At 42.0% G+C, this 23,666-nt stretch overlaps 1 protein-coding gene across 1 annotated transcript in view; it reads left to right on the top strand.

The window, feature by feature from the left end:
* The window catches only part of PHLDB2 (pleckstrin homology like domain family B member 2), a 217,746-nt gene that overhangs the window by 124,709 nt on the left and 69,371 nt on the right, over positions 1–23,666 (top strand). Inside the window, 2 exon segments of the mRNA XM_055316051.1 lie at positions 6,706–7,850; positions 7,853–8,008. Coding sequence (XP_055172026.1) covers positions 6,706–7,850; positions 7,853–8,008 — 1,301 coding nt within the window.

The raw sequence follows: 23,666 nt of genomic DNA, 5'->3' as shown, positions 1-23,666 counted from the left end.
CAATTGCAGTGCTGTAAATTCACTGCTGGTGACACAGTTTCAATGGGGTCAGCTTCACCCTATTGTTACTGAATGTAAGGGGCGCCGCAGAACTCTGTTGTAAAACAGATGCCAGAACCGTGTGTCCAGGAGGAAAGGAGCTACCAAGAAACTTTACCCACATGATCCTCGAGATTAGTTTTTCAAGTAATCATCTTCTCTGGGGAAACAGCGCTGTGAGCTGCTGTGCGATCTTCCAGACACCTCTTGGTGACTTCTGGCATTTTCTAATTGACAGCGAGCTGATGTACATTTCAGGTGGTAAAATAACAAGAGCTCTGGGGGGATTAAATGTATGGATGGGAAAGTAAGCCCAAACGTTTCAACACACATTAACTCCTTTCCTGTTTAGACTTGCCGCTGTTGTCCCTTCTCGCAGATGGGCACCAGATGCCTTCTCCCCTTCTCCACGCCCATTCTGTGGATACGCGTGGAACGTAGGCAGGGGTTAAAGCCCCCGGGACTCCTTTGCTGCCACCATAACGATGCAGTCATTTTATAATTTCCCCGAGACTTCTTTTTGTTTACATAAAATGTATAGGAAACCCAAAATAAACACATCGGTGTAGGCCAAGAAGCCAGGCTGGAAACGGAGGCTTCCTCGCCTGCCCCCCGTCTTACCCGTGTTAACACAGATCTCTGCCCCTACTGCCTGCCTCTGGTCTCCCACCCTCGCAGCACCTCTCCTGGGGCTTTCTTTTACCTGCCACCGTCCTCGCCCTTCCTCGTCCTAAATCCAGCTGCGGCCCCTGATGCACCCTGTCTGCAGCATTCCTTCCCTCATTGCCCGGGGATTCACCAAACCCAAACTCTTCCACTGTGTTCTCCACCCTCCCGCCTCTCCCCTCCTTGCTCACCCTCACGTCCTCCTAAAGAGTGCATGCTGGTTACCGTCCTCTGTTCCCTCTTTCTAAGCCTCCACTCATGTAATCTCATCTGCAATGAAAAGAATACTCTGGAAGTAGGGAAGGAGAGAGGTATCGCACCAGGATTGTCACTCCCCGGTCCGTAGAGGCAAAAGCGGATTCTTTACCTTTTGAGTTGAATTGGTTGGTGGGATCAAGAGAGATGAGTTGAGACAAGTACACACATGGCACTCAGCTGGGGCAGGTAAACTAAGCTTCGGGAAAATGAGGAAGTTCCATATTTGTAGTTTGATGATACATTTTTAAGTGTACAGCCTTTTATGTATCCTTAACTGAGCCAGGGAGTTTGAACTGAAAAACTGGGGTATCAAACACGAATATCCCTTCAAATAGTCTCTTTGTAAAGGAATGTCTTTACATCCAAATCATGCTTAACTTTCCCCTTCAAGAATGCCTGGGAGAGAACTGTTACACGTTTCTCGGATGTGACTTCTTATTTGCAAGTGTCCTTCTTGTCTCCTTCCCTGGAGTCTGTAAAGCTGATCTTTCAGCAGGTACTACTTTGCAGTATTTTGGTGTTGCATTTTGTTTGGCCAACCAAACTGTTGCAGTAATTATACTTTTTGATTTCTTTAAAAAGCCTGTGTGAGGTGGAGAGCAGTATCAAATGTTACCATCCTGTGAGATAGTAAGAAACCTGTAGTAGTTTGACACTCTCTAGTTTTATTTGCCTAAATGAAGAGAGAAGAGAATTTGCTAGTATTTTATTTGGGTGATTAAGTAGCATTTGCAACTGCAAACAAGTTCAAGTGTAGTAATGTATTTATCATCTAAAATGACATCATTATCTTATATGGCTGCGTCAAAAATTAAACTTTTTTTTTCCACATCAGAGTAGAATTTATTTGCTTTATACATAGTGAACTGACCGATTTTTTATTGAGAGAAAACAGAAAAACTATGCCCTTTAAGAAATTAAACTTTTAAATATCCATTTTTGACATGATGTATTAAACCCTTCAACTCTGTGCTGTTAACAGAGTAAATATTTAAAATGTAGTGTTTGGGCTCATTGTTTAATTTTTGCCTTCTATTTAATCACGTGTGCTTTGGCTTGCTTTCTGGATTGCTGTCTCGGCACATTGTGGGAATTCTTCTAACTTAGTTCTGTTTCCCATTTTGTATACATTATCTTAAAACCGAAGTCTCCCCACTAACTGACTTTAATTCTTTTCTTGTCTATTCTAATATCTCACTTAGGGATTTCCTTTTGTAGCCTTGTCGAAAATATCCTAAATGGTTGGAAATTGCTTGCCAATTTAAGCCACTCTTAGGGTAGGCAAATGGCTCGGACTCTTGAGGGCATATCTTACATGGTGGTAGAGATGGGAAAGGATTTAGATCACTATGAGAGAGAAATGCATGTTTATTATAGTTCATCCCGGAAGAGTTACATGCTAGACTTTTTTCAAAAAGGACCGTAATATAGAAAATAACCGTTTCTTTTTCCTTACCCATGTTTTGCTATTAATTCAGTCAGAGACAGGACGTTTGCTGCATGTGCCAGTAGTCTAACCTCTAATGGGTTTGGGATTTTGTTTATTTTTTTTAAATAATAAATTTATTTTTTATTGGTGTTCAATTTGCCAACATACAGAATAACACCCAGGGCTCATCCCATCGAGTGCCCCCCTCAGTGCCCGCCAACCAGTCACCCCCACCTCCTGCCCTCCTCCCCTTCCACCCCCCCTAGTTCGTTTCCCAGAGTTAGGAGTCTTCCATGTTCTGTCTCCCTCTCTGATATTTCCTACCCATTTCTTCTCCCTTCCCCTCTATTCCCTTTCACTATTATTTATATTCCCCAAATGAATGGGATATTGTTTATACTCATAAAATCATGGAATATAAAAGTAGCCTTATGCTGCTATTGGGTAGTACTCATCATATTCCCTTTCCTTCAGCGGACTTAACTTTATTGTCATTTCTTTGCACCGTAATCTCTGGGTTCCGACTCTCACTGGGTTAGTCCCCTCCATGTTCCTTTACCGGTGTTTCAATCACTTTTCTATTAAGGCGCGTGTCACACTGTATGGCAATCATTTGTTCATATGAGTGTCTTTCCCTCTGGACTGTAAGCTGTGTAAAGGCAGGAAGTGGTATATGACCACGTGCTTCCCAGTGCCCAGCTGAAAGCCTAGTTTATGGTAAGAACTTAAGGAAGATTAACACCTTCATAGTAGCAAACAACTTCCAAATCTCAGTGGCTTAAGACAATCTTGGGTTGGCAAGAGTCCTGTTTCACAGTGTCCCCATTGAGGGGTATAGGCTAATAAAGTCTGCACAAACTTGGATGCATGCTAGTCATCTTATCGTGGGGGTGGTGGGTGGAAAGAGTGAATCATGCCCCAGCTCTTCATGTTTCAGCTTGGAACTGACATGTCACTTTCTCTCATGGTTCCTTGATCAAAGCAAGAGACATAGCCATACCCAATGTTACAGGGGTGCAGAAGGGAAACACCTCTTTGTTTATGAGAAGGGGACAGGAATGTTAGTGAGCAACACTAATACCTGAATCAATATCCAGTGCACGGTAGGCACCCAAGAACCATTTAGTGAATAAAGTATCTAGAACTTTCTGTTGGGATTTTAATTTTTTTTCTGTACGATAAGCAGAACCAAGTTAAATATGCATCCTGTTAACCACATTTTTTAGGAGACGAGGATGCTAATATTATTGTACAGGCTGTGTTCAGCAAACTTCTGAGAATTTTTTGTAACCACTCTGTTTACTCATATTAGGGAATGCGTTGTGTTTGGTTTTGTAGTTTTTCAGACACTTAGAGTACGGAATGGCTACACTTGCATGATTAACATTTTGCCCGAGTCATTAAGAAGAGCTGGGGAAAATGCTGAAGTTGTCAAATATTTACATCTTAAGTTAGTCGTCCAAGAACCTTTTTAAGAAGAGTTAATATCTGGCTCAACAGTTGTACAGGAGCTTAGGAAAAATGAGAGCCTAATCAACTTATGCATGAAGTATTTCTGAGAACATTTAAGTTCTACTTTCCTAGCAAATTTCAATTATATGATAGTGTTTTCAACTACAGTGTGGTCACCATGTTTTACATTAGATCCTCATACATCCATCTTATAGCTGAAAGTCTATATACTTTTTTACCAAGTCATTTATAACCTGAATGTTCTCTCTCTCTCTCTCACATACATACACAGACACACAGACACACACACACACAGACACACACACACACACACGATGGATGTGTTAACTACCAGATGATGAAAATCCATTCACAACATGTATGTACATCAAATCACGACAATGTCCATTTTAAATATCTTACAATTTTATCTGTCAGTCATACCTCAATAAAGCAGAAATAAAATACAATAGGGGCACCTGGGTGGCTCAGTGGTTGACTGTCTGCCTTTGGCTCGGGTCGTGGTCCTGGCTTCCTGGGATCAAGTCCCACAATCAGTTTCCCCATAGGGAGCCTGCTTTTCCCTCTGCCTGTGTCTCTGTCTCTCTCTCCGTGTCTCTTATGAATAAATAAGTAAAATCTTTAAAAAGTAAAATAAAATAAAGTAAATGCAAATTTTTTTAAAAAGAAGTATTGCTACAGATTATACATACTCTAGTAGTTTACACTAAGTGCCCCCCCCTTAACTGTCAAAGCAACTCAGTTAGTTGAGAACAGAGGGGATCATGACTCGAGGTCATCTTCGTTTCAGTCCTCCAAGAGGGCAGAGTGAGGTAAGCCTCAAACCAGACTTGTGTTGCTTTCAAGGTGATAGCTGGTGGTCGTAGACAGTTGCTGACTATGACTTTGTCTTGGGAGCAGAGATGGCCCTGTCCCTGAAGAATGAAAGACCTGACAAAAGCCAGATGGCAAGACCAGATTCTATCTGGGAGGCAGTTCTAAGGGAGAATCTCTTTTTTTTTTTTTTTGAGGTTTACTCCAAAAGATAATCATGCTTTTAATCCATCAGGGCAGGGGTTTGGGTTGGAGGGTAGGGAACCCAAGGTAGAGCTTGTTGGGGCAAGCTGAGCTTTACAAGAGGATGGATACTTAGCCCATCACTAGGATTTAAGTACCCAGATTGTTTCTTGGCCCCAGCCTGGATAGGAAGCAGCTCCCTAGTATACTGTCTGAATCTGCCCAGGAAGTCTGCAAAGCTGAGCAAGTCTGCAAGTCTGGCAAAGTCCCCAGTCTCTGGATAGGACACAGTGGGGGAAGGCTGTGACAAATTGAAAACTAGTGCTCATAGAGTGTCTCACCAATGGGTCTGTGGGAGTCAGGAGAGGCTGGAGATGAGATGGGAATACTTTGTCTACCCCTCTTCCTTGAACTTGTGACCTAGTTTCAGGAACAAGCACGTTGTAAAACTGGTTACTCATCTATTGATACAAGACCAGGATGTGATAACTAGTATCTAAGGAGCCTGAGGTGTTGGACAGGTCTCAGCAGTGCATGAGTTCAATGAGAATGTTTAAACTGTGTTTTTGCTTTGATGATAATCTGAAAAATACACACTTCTATCAATTACAAATGCAAGCCTTCTCATTTGCAGTGATCATTGAACTTAAAGTATGTTTTCATAACCTAAAACGTTAGTTTCTTAAGTTAATGTAATTCAAACTAGAGTCCAAAAATACTCTTCTGGGTGCACACATTTTTCTAATAAGTGGTAAGCGTGGAAGATAGAATCTGAATCTGAGCCATGAAGGATGGGTGGGTTCGGGTGGGTACAAAGGAGGGAGAAAAGTGTTTCCACAAGAGGAGAGAGTGTGAGATCAAGGATGAGCATGATTCATTTAGGATACCTGGAACCTAAGGATCCTCCAGTTTCAGGTTTTAAATACCGCCTCCTGACCCTGATATGGCAGTTGTTTTGGGAACCCTCTTTTCTCTGTTTCCTCGATGACCTGACTTTTTCCGATGGGTACGGGAGCTTTATGACCTCTTTCTTGAGAAGGGAACTCTCATAGTCATCTTCTGCCCCTCATGATACTGATCTGTGTCTAACGGGAAACTCTCTTAGTGTGCCAGAATGTGAATTTTGTCTCTGCACGACTTGACTTCTGAGCAGTTAATGAGTCTAGCAGAGACACCCAAAGGAGGGTGCACTGCGTTGCCATGGTGGTTGTTTTCCTGGTACTCAGGAAGCAGGTGGTCCCCCAAGGACCAGAATGACTGATGGGAAATGGTCTTTTTCTTTTTTTTTTCTTTTTTTTATTTTAGGGAAACGGTCTTTCTTATGGACCAGCCTCACCTGTACTTTGTTAGGGACTTGTTCTTTTCAAATATCATCAGTGGCCTCTTGAGTTCTTTCTTTTCTTTTCTTTTCTTTTCTTTTCTTTTTTTAAGATTTTATTTATTTATTCATGAGAGACAGAGAGAGAGAGAGAGAGAGAGAGAGAGGCAGAGACACAGGCAGAGGGAGAAGCAGGCTCCATGCAAGGAGCCCCACCTGGGACTCGATCCCGGGTCTCCAGGATCACACCTGGGCGGAAGGCAGGTGCTCCACCATTGAGCCCCCCAGGGATCCCCTTGAGTTACTTTTCTTTTGCACATTCAGCATCCCACAGCGGTGTTCTTCACGCCTCTTCATTTCGCCTTAGTTTTACTGGACTTCTTAATCAACCAAGAGCCTGCGTTCGGTAATCCCATCAGCTCAGCCCGCAGGGCTGTTTGTGCGGACGTCAGCTGGCCAGTGCTTGCACTTTTTCGATCGTTGCTAAATACAACCCTCCTCTCTCTCTCTCTTTTTCCCTTTCCAGATTCCAGCAAGACCATGGCAGAGCTTAGCCACGTGCAAAAGCAGCTCGATCTACAGAATGGGAGCCTAGAGGCGGGTTTTGGGGCCAATTCCCCGGACGAGGACGACGACGACGACGACCGTTCCCAGACCATGATGGAGAGCCTGAGCCCCAAGAAATACTCCTCCAGTCTGAGATTCAAAGCCAACGGAGACTACTCCGGCTCGTACCTGACGCTGTCGCAGCCGCTGCCGGCGCGGAGGAGCCCGTCCCCGCTGGGGAGCGGCGCCCGGAGCAGCCCCTCGCTGGCCCGCGGCCCCGGGGGCAGGCCGCTGCCGGGGGCGGGGGCGGGGGCGGGGGCGGGGAGGCCGCCCGCCCCGCCGCTGGGCGCCTGCGCCCCCGGGAGGCCGGACCCCGAGCGGCCCCTGCGGCTGGCCGACAGGCCCCTCTATTGCAAGTACAGCCCCCGGAACAAGTCCCACGACAACGTGTGCCTGCTGGGCGCGCTGGAGGCCCGGAGGGCGTCGGGCTCGCCGCTGGCCCCGTGGAGCGCAGGCGGCCCCGCGGGCCCCGGGTCGGGGGCGGCCAGCATGCCGTCCAGCCCCAAGCAGGCGCGGAGGATGGGCCTGCAGGACGCCGCGGGCCTGCAGCCCCTGCAGCCCCTGCAGCCCCGGCCCGGCCGGCCCCGGGAGCCCCCGCCCGAGGGCGCGGCGCCCAGAGCCCGGAGGCCGGCGGGGGGCGGCCTGGGCCACATGGGGGCGCACAGCCGCTCGCTGCCCCGGCTGCACAGGGCGGCCGACGGCCCGCCGCCGCCGCTCAGCCTGCCCCCCAGAGGCGCGCTGGGCGGCCCCAGACGGACGAGGCTGGGGGACCGGGAGCTGCCCCCGCGCTGCACGGAGCACGACAGCTACCTGAACTTCTCCTCCTGGAGCGCGGGGCCGGCGCCCTACAGGCCGTCGGCGGCCGAGGGCGCCCCGTACGCGAGCTCCACGCTCAGCATCCCCGCCAGCCCCCGGGTGGCCCGCAAGATGCTGCTGGCCTCGGCCGCCCCCTGCGCCCCCTGCGCCCCCGACCGCCCCGACGGCGCCCCGCCCGCCCGCAGGAACCTCTCCTGGGGCTCCGCCGAGCTGGACGAGGCAGACCCCGACCCCGACCCCGACCCGACCCCGACCCCGACGGCCTCCGACAGGCCGCGGGGACGCCGCAGCCCGCCCTCCGCGAGAGGAAGAGCAGCATCAGCTCCATCTCGGGCCGCGAGGACCTCATGGATTATCACCGGCGGCAGAGGGAGGAGAGACTCAGGGAGCAGGAGATGGAGCGACTGGTAATCCTCCTCTGCGCCCCACCTGGCCTCGGCTGCTCGCTGAGCGGCGTCCCGGGGCGCGCCCCGAGGATGTGTGCGGGGCTGTCGGGCTCCTAGGGCACCCCGCCTCGCCGCGCCCCTCTAGAGTTCTGCTGTCCCTCCCCTTCCCCGGTCGCTATCCTCGGTCACGTGTGGCTCCTGCAAGGCCCACCCGTACCTCGAGTTCGGTTTAGTTGCTCTGCACGGTCCCCAGGTATAGATGCTGGATAAACCTAACAAAGCGGTTGTGGATTTTACCGAATTTCCTTCCAAAGATTTTATTTATTTGTTCATGAGAGACACGCAGAGACAGAGAGAGGGAGAGAGGCAGAGACACAGGCAGAGGGAGAAGCAGGCCCCATGCAGGGAGCCCCACGTGGGACTCGATCCCGGGTCTCCAGGATCACGCCCTGGGCTGCAGGCGGCGCTAGACTGCTGAGCCACCTGAGCTGCCCTTTACTGAATTTCCTTTCTTTTCTTTTTTTTTTTTTTTTTAAGATTTTATTTATTCATTCATGAGAGACACACAGAGAGCCTTTACTGAATTTCTTAGAAGTCTTAGAGACTTTTAAGACTACAAGTAGACACTGATTTATATTACCGATGCCATCAAATGTGCATGTGCATGGTCTGGTAGACATAATCAGTGAAATCGTGACTCATTGGCAGCTAGGCGGTAAATTGTTCTGTATTGCAAGTGGTCTGGAAAGTTGAAAGGTTGGCTAAGTGTGGCTCAACCTTTTTTTCTGCACTGTGCACGTACACACACCCTCCCCGCCCCATACGCCTGTCAGCAGTGTCTCCTCGTACATGCAGTGACACCCAACTATACATCCGGAAAAATGTTTTCAGTTGTCTTTTCCTATTTAAAATGGATTTATGCTTATTGTGAGAAATACCGAAAATAGTAAGAAGGGAGGAAACATCCTCTGAGAGTCCCATTAATGATTGAGGACAAACTACTGCATTCTATTTTTTCTTTTTCTTTTTCTTTTAAGGTTTTATTTATTTATTCATGAGAGATACACAGAGAGAGAGAGAGGCAGAGACCCAGGCAGAAGGAGAAGCAGACTCCACGCAGGGAGCCCCATGTGGGACTTGATCCTGGGACTCCAGGATCACACCCTGGGTGAAAGGCAGGCGTTAAACCGCTGAGCCACCCAGAGAGCCCTCTTTTTTCTTTTAAGCAGAGACTTTTTTTTTTTTTGTCTATTTGTTTTTTAGGATGTACAGGGTCAGAGATTATTTTAATTCATTAATGATGAGTTGTTCCTTAATGAAGGTTGCAGCAAGATGTTAAAGCTGATTTACAAAAGTATAAGAGTACCGAAAGCATTTCAGTTGCTAAAAGGAAGTATACTGGATTAAGATTTCTTGGAATTTTAGAAGAATCATTTGCATCACTCGTAGTTTTTGATAAGTTAATATCTATCCTTTCTGATATCCTAATCAGTAATAGTGAATGAAAACGAATGCGCATACCCTTAGAGAATTCTGTAGTCCTTGGGTGGGTCTGTTAGAGGGTGCTCCAAAATGACAGTTTCCTTTGTTATCGTAAGTAATCTCCAGAGAATTTTTCATGGTCACAGAAAGGCATTGTGTTTGGGCTTGACTCATTGACATAAATTCAGGAGAAGTTTTAATTAGCATATGAAAAAGCCTTCTTATATGTTGGATAGCAAATCTGGCTCTACACTGTGCTGAACAACTCTTTTTTTTTATTGTAGTATAATTGACATGCACTGTTACACTGGATACATTAATTTTCAGGTGTACAACATAGTGATTCTGCAAATCTGTACCTTAGGCTGTGCTCGCTGCAAATGCAGCCAGCATCCGTCACCATACAACCAAACAACACTATTCCATTGACTATATTCCCTATGCTGTACCTTTCATTCCTGAATGACTATTATTAATGAAGCCAGAAAATTAACTTATATCGGATAATTTATTAAGGAATCTAGGAGAGCATTTCAATGGCTTCCCTCACTCCAGCAATCTTCCTGAGATGTTGTTTTTTTCCTCTTCTGTTTCAAGGGCAGGGAAACCAACCTCGAAAACCACCTCCAGGTTTCATCTTTAGCACTTTTAAGTGTTGGTGAATTTGCCATTTTTTTCCAGTTTCCTGGCAATCTGGGAGGTGACCTTCTTCACTGCCTATAAAGTCAGTGCCTTGTAAGTCACAAACAGGTCCTGGTTTAATTTCTTGGGAGAACTTTGTGGGTATTGGCTCCAAATACGAAGTTAGACCTTTTTTTTGCTCAACAATGGGCTTTGTCATATTTGATGAAATGAGGTTTATTTTAAAATATGAGACTCTGGGTTTGGCCTCTGTTGCTTAGTCTGTCTAATTGCATCCCAGTAAAAGGGAAGATAGATTCTCACTGAGCCTATGCAAGTACTGTTACTGCTTTTGAAACATACAGTGACTTAGAAGAAATATTTCTTCCTGAATTCTGAGGAACAAGGAGAAGATACCATTGAAAGAATGTTTCATTTAGTTTGCAGAATCAGAGTCAACTAAATTGAGGGTTAGAGATAGATGGAGAATGAATGCTAGAGGTTTTCCCCACTTAGTAGATCATTACACATAATGCCAATGGTTTTCCACAAGACATATGGATATTAGATTTCCAGTGTCAGTTTGCTGAGTTCTGTATAATTAATTGATATTCCTTTGCATCTTGGGTCATTAATTTGATTTCATGAAGGCATCTATTTGTGGACTAAAAGAAGTCCTGAGAATCTGATTTAGCCACCTACTACTGTCTCATGCTTGTCTATGCAGGATCAGGCCAGAAGCCTCTACTCACAAGTCTGTTGTCTGAAATCTCAAGACTGAAGAAAGAGTATCTGGTAAAGTTCTAACCACCAGGCTCTGAGACTCTGTCTTTATTACAGGCACATTCTAGTCTATAACTCAGAGCAGAGTGTCTAGGCTAATATGAGAGGGAAAGCAGAGACCATTGGTGAGGGTAAGAGTAAGTGGCTATGGTTAATCTGTGGTTAAGTTAATGAATGGTAATCGGCAAGAAAGCAACTTAATATCCTCTGCCAGGGCATAAGACATTGGTCTTATTTCATCAGTGTTTCCTGGGAAGGTAAGAATGAGTCACAGAGAGTGAGGCCATTGACGTATATCCAGGACCTTCTGTAAAGTATGCAATCTGTGAATTTTCTTTTTTTTTTTCTTTTAAGATTTTATTTATTCATAGAGACAGAGAGAGAGACAGAGACACAGACAGAGGCAGAGACACAGGCAGCGGGAGAAGCAGGCTCCATGCAGGGAGCCTGACATGGGACTCGATCCTGGGTCTCCAGGATCACACCCTGGATTGAAGGCAGTGCTAAACTGCTGAGCCACCCGGGTTGCCCACTTTATTTCTATTATCATATTTTATCCATACAAAATTAGCCTAGGGAAAGCCGAGCTTCTCATTTGATTTGACAAATCTTCCTGTGCAGTTTTTGATGGTGTTGAGCTAATCATACATGAGGGACAGAGCAAACCTAATTATTTGTAACATCCTTCTTTTTGTAGGGTGAAGGAACAAATCTTGCACTTGCCCGGGGGTCCTCTGGGAAAACTTAAAGAGGGTTCAGGTATAAAAAATATCTTGGAAAACTTTTTTTTTTCTGAATTTAGGGTCTGATTTTGGGAAGGCAGAGTCAAATATTAATTGGAGGAGATTTCTGCCTCTCTCTATGCCCCTTATGATTAAATAAAAATCTTCAAAAAATAATAATTAGAGGAAATTTCATTACATAACAAAGGTAGATTTGTGGTTACATGACAACAATGAATATTTTCATTTTCCTTCTTAATAAAGCAATAATAGGTTATTTTATAATAGAGGCGCCTGGTGGCTCAGTTGGTTAAGCGTCTGCCTTTGGCCCAGGCCATGATCCCAGGGTCTTGGGACCGAGTCCCACGTTGGGCTCCCTGCTCATGAGGAACCTGCTTCTCCCATTCCTCTGCCTCCTACTCATGCTTGCTCTCACTCTCTCTAGTATTCTCTTTTTCTATAAAGTAAATAAATAAGATTTTTTTTAAAATATTATTTTATAATAAACAAGAAATCTTAAACCACTAGAAAACATCATTTTAAATATTCAGGGATGTATCCCAGTTAGCACAAAGCACAAAAAAGTTACTCTCATGAGTTACTGAACCTCTCTACTCTCTGGAAATTTTTTGGGAAAATAACCTTTTATTACCTTTTTGTAAGCCAGGCTGACTTCTCCAAGATCAATCTATCATTTCAATATATGTAACCACATTTAAGTTTTATGTTAATAGGGTATTTGTCATGCATTACATTTTTTAAATTACTTTATGAATAAACCCATCAAAGTTGTCCAAACTTTGCCAAAATTTTAACATTTTATTGCATTGTTATAGACTTACTATTGCAAGTATTATAAACCAAGTCAGATAAAGCTCCCTTTGTGCAAACCTACAATTTTTAAATTTTCACCGACTTTTGTTTTTTACGGTCCTCTTTCAATCCTGGAACGACAGGATACTTTAAGACAAAAGCAGTAAGACAAAAGCAAATAATTTAAAGATACTGAAAATTATGCTTAAACTGACACATCATAGAACATAATTACTATTGATATAAAAACGTGTGTCACAATTATAATTCTGTTTAGTTGAGCACAACTTTTATATTTTTGTTGAGCTTAAACATTATATGAAGTAATCTTAGCTTATCTTTTCAGTAAACTGATATGATATTTTTAGAAATCCAGATAAACTAATCTCTTTATGATAAAATAAATCCAAACTTATTTCAAGTATGAAATTACAGAGGCACCTGGGCGGCATAGTCAAAGTTGAGCATCTTGGTTTCCACTCTGATCTCAGGGTCCTGGGATCGAGCCACGCATTGGGCTCTGTGCTCAGTGTGGAGTCGTCTTGGGATTCTCTCCCTCTCCTTCTGCCCCCAACTCCTGCCCTACTCGTGTTCTCTCTTTCTCTCTCTCTCCAATGAATAAATAAATCTTTTAAAAATTAGGAAATTACACATGTATTATACTGTACACTGGTAAAACAAAAGACATAGAACTGTTTTTTAAACCAGATTGTCAAATCGGTCTGACTTGTCCACGAGTTTGTTTTGCTCACATAAACTTGTTTTCTAAGGGAAACAAATGCTTCTGAAATCACTTTTTTTGATGAGAAAGTTCTTTTTCTTTAAATTATTAGAATTTCATTTTATTTTATTTTTTAGAAATTTGGAAATGTTAGATTTCTATCTAAATGCTTATTAATTTCTAAACCAATCAGAGCAGAAGGCCTTTATTTTAATTTATTATTATCTTCAGAAAGTAGGAAAATACTTCACTCATTCCAGTGATTTTTTTTTCCCCCTCAGGTACAGAGACTCAGATAAAGAACTTAAAGCTTAGTTCTATAGCTTCAGCTACAGATCAAAAGTAAACACTGGAACATAAAATTTCATGATTCCATATCTCAAGAGACTGCTCACGTTTCCACTGGGCACAAAATACTGTCCCGAGTTGAACTCACAGATAGAAAAATAACCAACACATTAAAACAACAGCAAACATAAATGTTCAGTCACCTCTCACCTGAGCAAGGTTAAATTTCAGTTCTACCTGGAGATCACACGTGACCAGACTGTAAAACCAGATCCCTAGTCATTGCTGCCACCAGTGGAGATAACCAGTGGAGATATTGGTTGTGTGCAAACCAAAACCCCGGTCAAACCTAGCTAAGAATCAGAAACAAAAACAAAGCACAGCCAGGAAAACAAAAACTGCAAAAAAGTTTGTGAAAAGTCAGTGAAGGTAAAGTTCTCCTGCCGTTTGGGATTTACTACAGGGGCTGAGAGAAGCTGCGCCTGGGTTTCCAGCCTCCGAGATCTATATTGTGAGCAATGCAATTTAATGGACTCCACAAGACAAGTGTACTTGGACATTTCACAGGCACCTCCAAAATGTCAAAGCATAATTTTCAAAAAAAATAACAGAACTCTTCTACAAGTATAAAATGAATAGATGCCAAATATTTATTTAACTCATTAGTGTGGAAACCAAGCAGAGTAAGGGTGGTTCACTATAATTTCTGTAGTACTTTATAGCTAAACTGTAATTATAGGAGTGTTTCATCTGGATTTTTTTTCCTTGTTCAATCTTTATTTGAAAACTTAAGGTAATTATATTGAGTCTTAAAGACTGAACCCTAATTATGAACCTCCAAGGACCTGTTTTTGAGGTATAATAATTCACATTGAGTCTTATTAAATGGCCTCCAACTGCTGTGCTATTTGAGATATTTGATTTGTTATAATTTTTATTCCTTCTCTCTTGCTCTAGGCTGCCAATTCTTGCCTTTGTCATTATGCCAAACTTTTCTTTCTTTTTTATGATTTTAGAAACCAGATATCAAGCCTTGTTTAAAAATATTCTAAACTAAGAGTTACTAGGTCCAAGTGAGGTCTCAGGAGGGTTCTGTGTGCATGAAGTGTGTTGTGTGTACTTGACCTCGTAGACCTTGTGACATTCTTCTGGGCCGGTCTGTGGTTGTTTAAACTTTTCAGTGCTGAGCTGTTTTCCAAGTAGAGGACACATGAATGGATAAGATATCTCTAGAGGGCTAGGATGCTGATTCTTTGACAAACTAGATGTTCTAGGGGCTGGAGAAATAATTGTACAGTAGATAGGATATTCTTTTATTCCTCTTATTTGCCTCCCTCCCAGTAATATAGTGATAGTGATGGCATGTAGTACATTATAGGGCTCAGGGAGAAGACGTTTTATTTTATTTTATTTTAAAGATTTTTATTTATTTATTCATGAGAGATACACAGAGAGACAGAGACACACAGGCAGAGGGAGAAGCAGGCTCGATGTAGGGAGCCTACGTGGGACTTGATTCCTGGTCTCCAGGATCAGGCCCTGGGCTGAAGGCAGCCCTAAACCCGCTGAGCCACCTGGGCTGCCTGAGAAGGAAAGGGAGAAAATAAAAAACTGTAGCAAACCCTACTTCTGTGAAGAGTATTCATTTGGTTACAATACGAAAAACATCTGTGTGCTATGTGGAGAACGAATGGGTTCCCACAAATTGCACTGTAGCAATCCAGTGTTTTCTTCCCAGCTGATGGCAGTCTTGTCTGGTGCCTTGATAAACAGGATTGTTGCTGTATAGAACTATGTAGGGCCACACTGGCTATTCATTTCTCAAACATGCTGACATACGATTCCAATCTCGTGAAGCACCACAGAATAAGGTCTCTAACTTTCATGTGCTCTACCATCCCAAAGATGAGGTTGGCTTTCTCTCAAGAAAGATAGTAGTATTCCCATGGTTTCGTTATTTGAGTAGGTAAAATGTGTGGGTCAGCAATTCTGTTCTGTTCGGAAGATATTTTGTTCCAGTAGCTTCTCTGAAAGCACTTTACAATGGAAGAATTTTAGATCGGGACCATGTCAGTCTTGTTTACTGCTGTATATCCACCTCCTAGCCAGATGACTAGAGTATGGGAAGCGTTGCATACCCATTTTTGAAAAGAGTATATGAATGTTTTTGATATCCATTCACGACATTCATTCTGGCTTTCCTTATTCAATGGCCAAAGGTTCTGACCCTAGTTCTCAGGCATCTCTAAATTAAGTTTATGCACTTGGTTCCAGGTAACCGTGAAGCTCTGTGCAAAAGAATGCAAATATCTCAGCATAAATGCATTCTTTTTGCGTCCAGATATGGGGCAATTCGCTTCGGATGTGCAGTTAAAAATGAAGAGATGAAAATCAGTTGCTTTTCTTTATTTTCAAAAATTTCATAGCACTCCTTGTAAGAACTGGTGTTCTCCAGGGTCATATGAGAGCCAAGGCTGCAGGACCCAGAGTCCTGTTTGTGTCCTGTTGAGCAGGCTGGAGACCTGTATTTCTAAAATTAAATATAAGCTTAATGGAGTATATTTAAGGAATTATAGCATTTTATATAATAAATGTATGTGTTCACTAATCTTAAGATGGTAAGGTGCAGATACCATTTTAGAAACTAGAGTAAATAGATTGGTGCTATTCAATTTTGTAATTAGGAAAAACTGGGAACCCAAGAAGTGCGAGCCTTTGTCAGATGAAAATCACTCTAACCACAGGCATGCATTGCTTCTCTCTCTGCCTGCTTTTTGCTCCCTGCACTTCCTTGTGATTCTTGACCCCAGAGACAATTTGGGCATTCAGACATTTTTTTTGCATTGTGAATTTGAATTCTTGATTGGAAGCAGAATGGACAATGTTAAGAGAATGCCATAATGGAACCTGCCATAGTATTAATTTTTTAAATTTTTTTTTATTATTTGTTCCTAAGAAGAATGTGTTTGAAATGTGAAGGCAGGCTCAAGATTGAAAACTATTTTGTCCTCCACTCTCACAAACTCGGAAGGCATTCCTTCCTGGTGTGGCCCTTCCTTCTGCTACATCCTGACTATAGTTTTAATTTTTTTTAAAAAAATGGTTGCCTTAGAGGGAAGTGAGCCAGTTAAATTACAAATGGGTGAGAGGTTGGTTGACTGACCAAATAAACTTGGTGGCTCAGACTTTTTAAAGGGATATTTAGAAATTTTATGACTCACTTTCTATATCCTGACTCAGAATGTCTATTGTTGCTAGTTTTAATCTTAAGAGTTAGCATGAGCCTTAAACTGACCCATTTCTGTGAAGCCTTGCTTTTTCTTGGCTCTGATGTTTAACTCTGTCAGTTCTCTGCCATTCTGCAGCTTCTTTCACTTTGATGCCTTACCTGGATGGTCAGTGGGGTCTAGCTCAGAAGTATAATAGGAGCCGTGTATGCAATTTTAAATTTTCTTATGCTCAGAAAACTTTTTGGGTGAAATTAATTATGATATATGGGACAACACAAGCTTCGAGTGGCAATGCTGTCTATTGCCTAAATAAGCTGCCCATTCTGTAAGCAGACTTCTTTCATTTCTAACAAAATAAGAATAAATCTATAAGTAGTGGGTAATATGAAGAGCACTACTGTCTATGATGAGATCATCAGAAAATAAACTTCGGACTTTCTCTCTGTGTATTTGAGGTGGCGAATTCTTGGCATGTACGTAGATGCCCAATAAATATTGAAGGAATTTATCATTAGCAAATTAAGAGTGCCAACGTCCTCAGTTAACTGAGTAAAAACAGTTATCAGATCGTTTTCTTCTCCTTCAGTTGGATCACCAGGTGGGTAGAAGAGGAATGGGAAGGAAAAAAAGAGCATTTAGCAATAATCCAAAGACTCTGCATTGGAGAAACACTGAGCCAAAGTCTCAGTATAATTCTTTGTTACAATAATCTGTGATTGCTGCTATTAAAAGCAGATTTCTTATACTTGAGAGCCACCCTAGGTTCTTGTTACAGTGGCAGTACAAGCTATTGCCTCTTGATGGTGCCACACATTTAAAGATTTCTGCTCTGAATTGAGGGATGTGTGCTGTGAATCTTTACACAGTTTAGTTCTGGGCTAAATGTAGAAATAGAGAAAGCTCCTTGGACTAAGAGGCAGTTGCCATGTCAGATACGGAATGAGTCTCATTCTTTTTTTAAGATGATAAATCCATATGGGAAAGCTCATTACAAAATAAGAAATGAAGCTCTGAAATAAAATTCACAGAAAAATGTATGAACAAGAGGAAAATTTAAAAAATAGTATGTCAGTACAGACAGGGTAATGTGGGACGACTAGCGATTCTCATAGAAAAATGATCCCCATATTGGTTGTTAAATTGTCTCAGTTAAAAGCCATTTATTGATTGACCTTTTAAAAAATTTTTCATCCACTAATATGTCTGGTGGCTGTGCCGGTTCATTGTTTTTGTTTGTTTGTTTTGTTTTATTTTTTATTTTTAGATTTTATTTATTTATTCATGAGAGTCACAGAGAGAGGCAGATACACAGGCAGAGGGAGAAGCAGGCTCCCTGCAAGGAGCCTGACACAGGACTCGATCCCAGGCCCTGGGATCACACCTTGAGCCAAAGGCGGACGCTCAACCACTGAGCCACCCAGGGATCCCTGTGCCAGCTCATCGTAATGTGAATTTTTCTTCTCCAGTTCTAGAAAAGTTTATGGGAATATCTGCTCTGAAGAATACTTTTAAAGTTTGTAATTAGGTTTTCCAAAAAAAATTAGGGTACAAGTATTACAATAGAAACATATCACTTTTTCCTTGGTGGGACTTTGTCAGCCGTTTCAGTTGCAGATTAGGATATACTAGAAGTCACTAGCAGAGAAGTTAATCTCTTTATGGTGAGGTAATCGTAGATTTACATGCAATTATAAGAAATAACTCAGAGAGATCCTATGTACTCTTTATCCAGTTTCCTCTAATGCTAACACTTGGGAAACTATCGTTGTAATATCACAACCAATCTATTGACATTGATACAGTCCAGATACAGACCAGATCGATCACAACAAGGGTCTGTCCTGCGGGCCTTCTGCAGCCTCTCCCACCTTCCTCCTACCCTCTGCTCCTCCTTAACCCCGGGCGTCCGCTCTTCTGTTCTCCATAGCTCTAGTCTTATCATTGTAGGAATGTTACATACATGTAATCATATGCTTCGAGTTTGGTTTCTTCCTCTCCACATAATTCTTTGGAGACTGAGCCAGATTGTTGCATGTCATTACCTTCTCTCCAGCTCCAAATTGGAAGACATGAGGAAAAGGAAATCTCAGGGAACTCATTTCTGGGTCCCTAGGTGCCCAGCTGATCTGCTGCCTTTTCCCCATCTTCTGGGCTTTGTACGTTTGTCTTATATATGATGTGTCCAGGGTTCTTAGTTATACTTGGAGGGAGGAATAGGGGAAAATACTTCCACTCCATCTTCCCAGAAGCAAAAGTCAGGGAGATTAGTTTTTTTTTTTTTTTTTTTTTTTTAAGTTCAGAACAGCCAAGAGCTTTGCTCTGAAGTCTAATTGATCTCAAGGAGGAAATCTTTTTGTGGGGGTGTGTTCTGTTGAAGAATTTTGGTTTGGAAAAATTGATGTTTCTCATTCAAAATTGCTAAGACCATAGCCCAGTTCTGGGATTGTAATTTGGGTTTTGAGAAAAGACAATTTTAATAAAATGGTAGGAGAAAAAGGAATAAGTTTCTCATACATGTATTATTCCTTCATTTTGATTACAGAAGAAGAGAGCCAGAATATAGAAAGTCTGTCTTTCCCATTAGATCATGAAGGCCAAGGCCTAAATCATGTTAGGCAGAGATTATACTTTTCAAAGTTGTTCTGGGAGAAAGGAAAATGTAGTTACTTTCGTAACATCTCACACAGGGAAAGAAGACTTGTCACTGTTTATTTTGCATCTCTGTGTATAAAACTGTAGCATGCTTTTTTTGAATTTTAGCACATAGTATTTTCCATGGAGTATCTCTCTCATAAGTAGTTGCATTACAAACCTTTCAGTTGGTGTGTAATAGTCCACGTTAGTTTTCACGTTAGATATTCCTACTTTCTTACTCTAGGAACTTCTTTGTGCATTAGAAGAGTTCCTTATTTTTTTAGGTTGGATTTTCCAGTGTGAAGATATAGTTGTGGTACCTGTCATGCACTGATTTTGATTGAACAAAATAAAATTCTAATAATTTCAGTGGATTGCATTTTATAAATTTTGATTCTAAGTAAAATTCTAAGTATTTCAGTGGATTGCATTTTATAAATTTTGATCCTTCCAGGGAAACAAACAGATTCCCTGGAACTTGGTTAAACTAAGGTGAAAATGCAAATGAATGACAGTATGTTAGATTTTTGTGGTGTTTTCTTTAGTGGTGTGCAGCAATAGCACAAATTTTTTTAACAGAAGGGGCTTAGGCAGCTTGTAGATATTCTTCTGACACACTGTCCATGTGAGAGGAAAAATAATTGGCATACATCTTTAGACACTATGTGGAAATTATGATTACACTGATCACATGAATTTCCTTTCTTTATAACCAGTGCTTTTCAGTCTGTAGGGAGAAATTCATTATTTTCCCCCTTTAGTTATCTGAGTCAGGGCAAGAATGTTATGGAGTCATTCATAATCGGCACTTTCTTTGAAGTGATATCGACTAATATTTTAAGAATAGTTCACCTCAACCCTGATATCTTATGAAAATAAAACTTTTCATCATTTGTATGCCTGCCAGTTGATTTTTAATAGGAAAGCAATGCAGAAAGTCATCAGGAAAAGGACTAAAATACAGCAGAACTGAGTTAGATGGTCATCACAGTGAGAGATTAACTTGAGTCGGCCTCACAAAAAATTCAAGAAATAACTGGAGGCAAAAAAAGTGAGTTGAAGAAAACATTCCTGGTCTAAGAAGTAACAGGATCAATGAAGTCAAGTGATAGTATTTTAGGACATGTTCGATGTAAGTGAAGATAAAAATAAGCATTACCCCAGCATATATATGTATTATATGTAATTTACATAATTATATAAAGTATTTCATATCACTGGATTATTAGATATGTCAATAATCAGATATATTTAGTAAATGTATTAGTAACTTAATATATACTAATTTTATACATATATATATTTCTTAATCAGAAGCTCCTAAAATAGGGACACAGAAAAAAATAGCAGTCAGGGCAAGTAGCTTTAAGGGAGATGTTGAAAAAAAAAATAAGGGAGATGTTGACACACTAGTGAGTAATAATAATTATAATAATCTGGAATGTGAGGGATTGCTTTATGAAATGAGATTTAAAGAATTGAGTTTCTTCAAGTATGAGCAAAGACAGGATATGGTAGGTTCCTCAGGTATGTGAACAATGTGAGTCCTCATGGGGTAGGCATACTGGTGATCCCAGGAATGTAAGGTGGAGCCAGAAGCAATGTGAAATAGAAACCTGGGTTTTATGTCAAGGATGAAGTGGTGCATGAAGAGGAGCATGGATTTTTTTTGGAGGGTAGTTCTTTCTAGATGTTACTTCGCTGGCCTTAATGTGCTATGGGGAATATATGTTTCTCTGTAATGGTGGGACCAGAGGGACAAAGGACCGTGAGGGAGTGAAAAGATTTTTTTCCTCCTTGGGTTACTATGGCAACTGGGCAGAGCTCCCTTGCCAGAAGCTCAGCCACGTGATGCACCACAGGGAGGGAATTTGGGACAGACTGGCCAAAGAACCTCATAGACCTGTGAATTTCTTAGAGAGACATTTGACTGCATAACATATTTTTCCTGTATTGCCTTTCCCTGAGAGGATTGAATTTGGCTTTTAGGTTTGCTTGTTAACTAGTACAGTAGTCCCCCCTCCCTTGCAGTATTGCCTCCCCTGGTTTGTTACCCTCTGTCAACCTTGGTCTAGAAGCAGGTGATCCTTTTTCCGACCTACCATCAGAAGATGGGTAGTAGCCTAACACTAGGGCACAGTACCTATGCCATTCACTTCATCTTGTCATCTAAGCATTTAATCACTTCCCGTCATCATAGGAAAGGTGGATACAGTACAATAAGATATTTTGAGAGAAAAAAGACCACATCTGTATTTTTATCACAGTATGTTGTTATACCGTTCTATTTTATTATTGGTGATTGCTGTTAATCTTTTACTGTGCCTACTTTATACGTTAAACTCTATCATAGGCATGTATGCGTAGAAAACAGCCATAGTGTATATACAGTTTAGCACTAGCTGTGGTCTCAGATACACACTGGGGTTCTTGAAACATACCCCCTTCACATAAGGGGGGACTGCTGTATTAATGATGGCTCCCTAGGATCCATTAGACAGTTATCAATTTCACTTCCAATTTTTAATGGAAGCCAATTTCTAATCATTAATAACAAATACTGACCTTGTGACAGGCAGCAACTTAGACTTTATAGTAAAACGTTCTCAGACACACACAGTCCTTTATTGATTTTTCTCAAAAACCCTAGAGCAGTTGCTGATCTTATTGTCTCTGTTTTACAGACCAGGTTATAGAAACTCAAAAAGTTGAACCTGATGTTATAGGTCTGGTAAGTGCCAGAACTTCAAATCCAACTCTATGTTCTTTCCACTTAATTAACTTAGACACAGATTCTGCTCTGAAAGCCCAGTGGTTCTGTGGGAGAAAGAAGTCAATTTACCCACAAATCCTTCCCATACATGGTTACAGAGAGAAGCACTGCGCTTTCCTGTTGGACTCCTGATATCTTAACTTCAAAGTGCTTCTCCTTTCTACTCACTTTACTCATAGTAATCCTGGAGAAGTGAGAGGTGGCCCTTCTCTATTTAGAGTGTCTAGTCCACACAAAGGCAAGATACGTACACTGTTCTAGATTACCAAGGGTTGGGAACGATGGGAAGTGGGATCTTGAGCTTTGGCGACGTCTTTGAGATTGAGAGTATGTGGAGGTGTGAAGGGAAGTAAGGAAATGGAATAGTAAATCTAGGGATCCCTGGGTGGCGCAGCGGTTTGGCACCTACCTTTGGCCCAGGGCGCGATCCTGGAGACCTAGGATCGAATCCCATGTCGGGCTCCCGGTGCATGGAGCCTGCTTCTCCCTGCCTGTGTCTCTGCGCCTCTCTCTCTCTCTCTCTCTCTCTCTCTGTGACTATCATAAATAAATAAAAATTAAAAAAAATTTAAAAAAAAAGGAATAGTAAATCTACTAGGTAATCCAATGAGGATCATTTATTGTTTGGCAGTGGGGGCGGGGGGGAGGGGAGAAGGAGAGGACTTGAATACATTTGCAGATAGAGCCGAAGGATTTAAGAGAGGAAATGAGTGCGTAGGAGCAGGGAAAATTGGTGAAACAAAACCACAAGGACAGTGGCAGGGAATATGGATACAGTGAGGAGGGCAAAGGCTTCACTTTGGAAAGACTGAGGGACCGTCCTTAGATACCTGTGCTAACACTTAACATTGTATTCCCTGTGTTCGAGAAGCCATTTCATATATGTATATATACATATTCATATATATATAATCTGGCTCCAGAGTTCAGCTCTTAGCCACTATGGCACATTGAAGAAAGTAGGACCGGATATATAAAAAGAGGTAGAGGAGGGAAGTGTAGGGCATTGAGCAGGATGGCCTTGACCTCTTTAGGCAGTGTGTTTGTGTTTCAGAGTATATTGACTGTATTTGAGAGCAGGTACTGAAAAAAAATCAGTGAGTGGTAAACGGTGTCCTGGTTATCTGCATGTGCCTTACTCTCCCTCAGGATCTGGCTATCCATGATCGTGGAGCCAGAATATGTACATATGGTACAAAATCCTAATAATAATCTGCGCATAACAAATGCCTGTTGATCAATTTGTAACTGCCACATTATTCAGTAACCCTCCAGATGACTTGGAGTTGCCTCTGGAACAGACACAGTCACACAAAGCCATTGCTGTTTCATTTGTCAGATGGGCCTCTTCCTAGTGCAGCTTTCTGGTGGAGGGTACACATGCACATGCTCTTTAAACAATGGATGGCAAGAAGAAAGCACTTCTCTGATCACAGGTCTGAAGGTAGACTTCCCAGGTAGACTATAAAATAAACTGTGCTTGGCTAGACATTAAACTGACTTTTTTGAAGATTATTTGTAAAACTAAAAAAATACAAACTCCTTACTTATATATACAATTTCTTAATCAGCTCAGTTGTCCTAAACTGATAAAAATAGTACTAAGGTAATG

Source organism: Nyctereutes procyonoides, unplaced genomic scaffold (genome assembly GCF_905146905.1).
Source record: "Nyctereutes procyonoides isolate TBG_1078 unplaced genomic scaffold, NYPRO_anot_genome, whole genome shotgun sequence".
In the NCBI taxonomy this organism is placed as follows: Eukaryota; Metazoa; Chordata; class Mammalia; order Carnivora; family Canidae; genus Nyctereutes; species Nyctereutes procyonoides.
The sequence above is the reverse complement of the archived record's forward strand: the minus strand, read 5'-3'. Positions and strand labels throughout refer to the sequence as shown.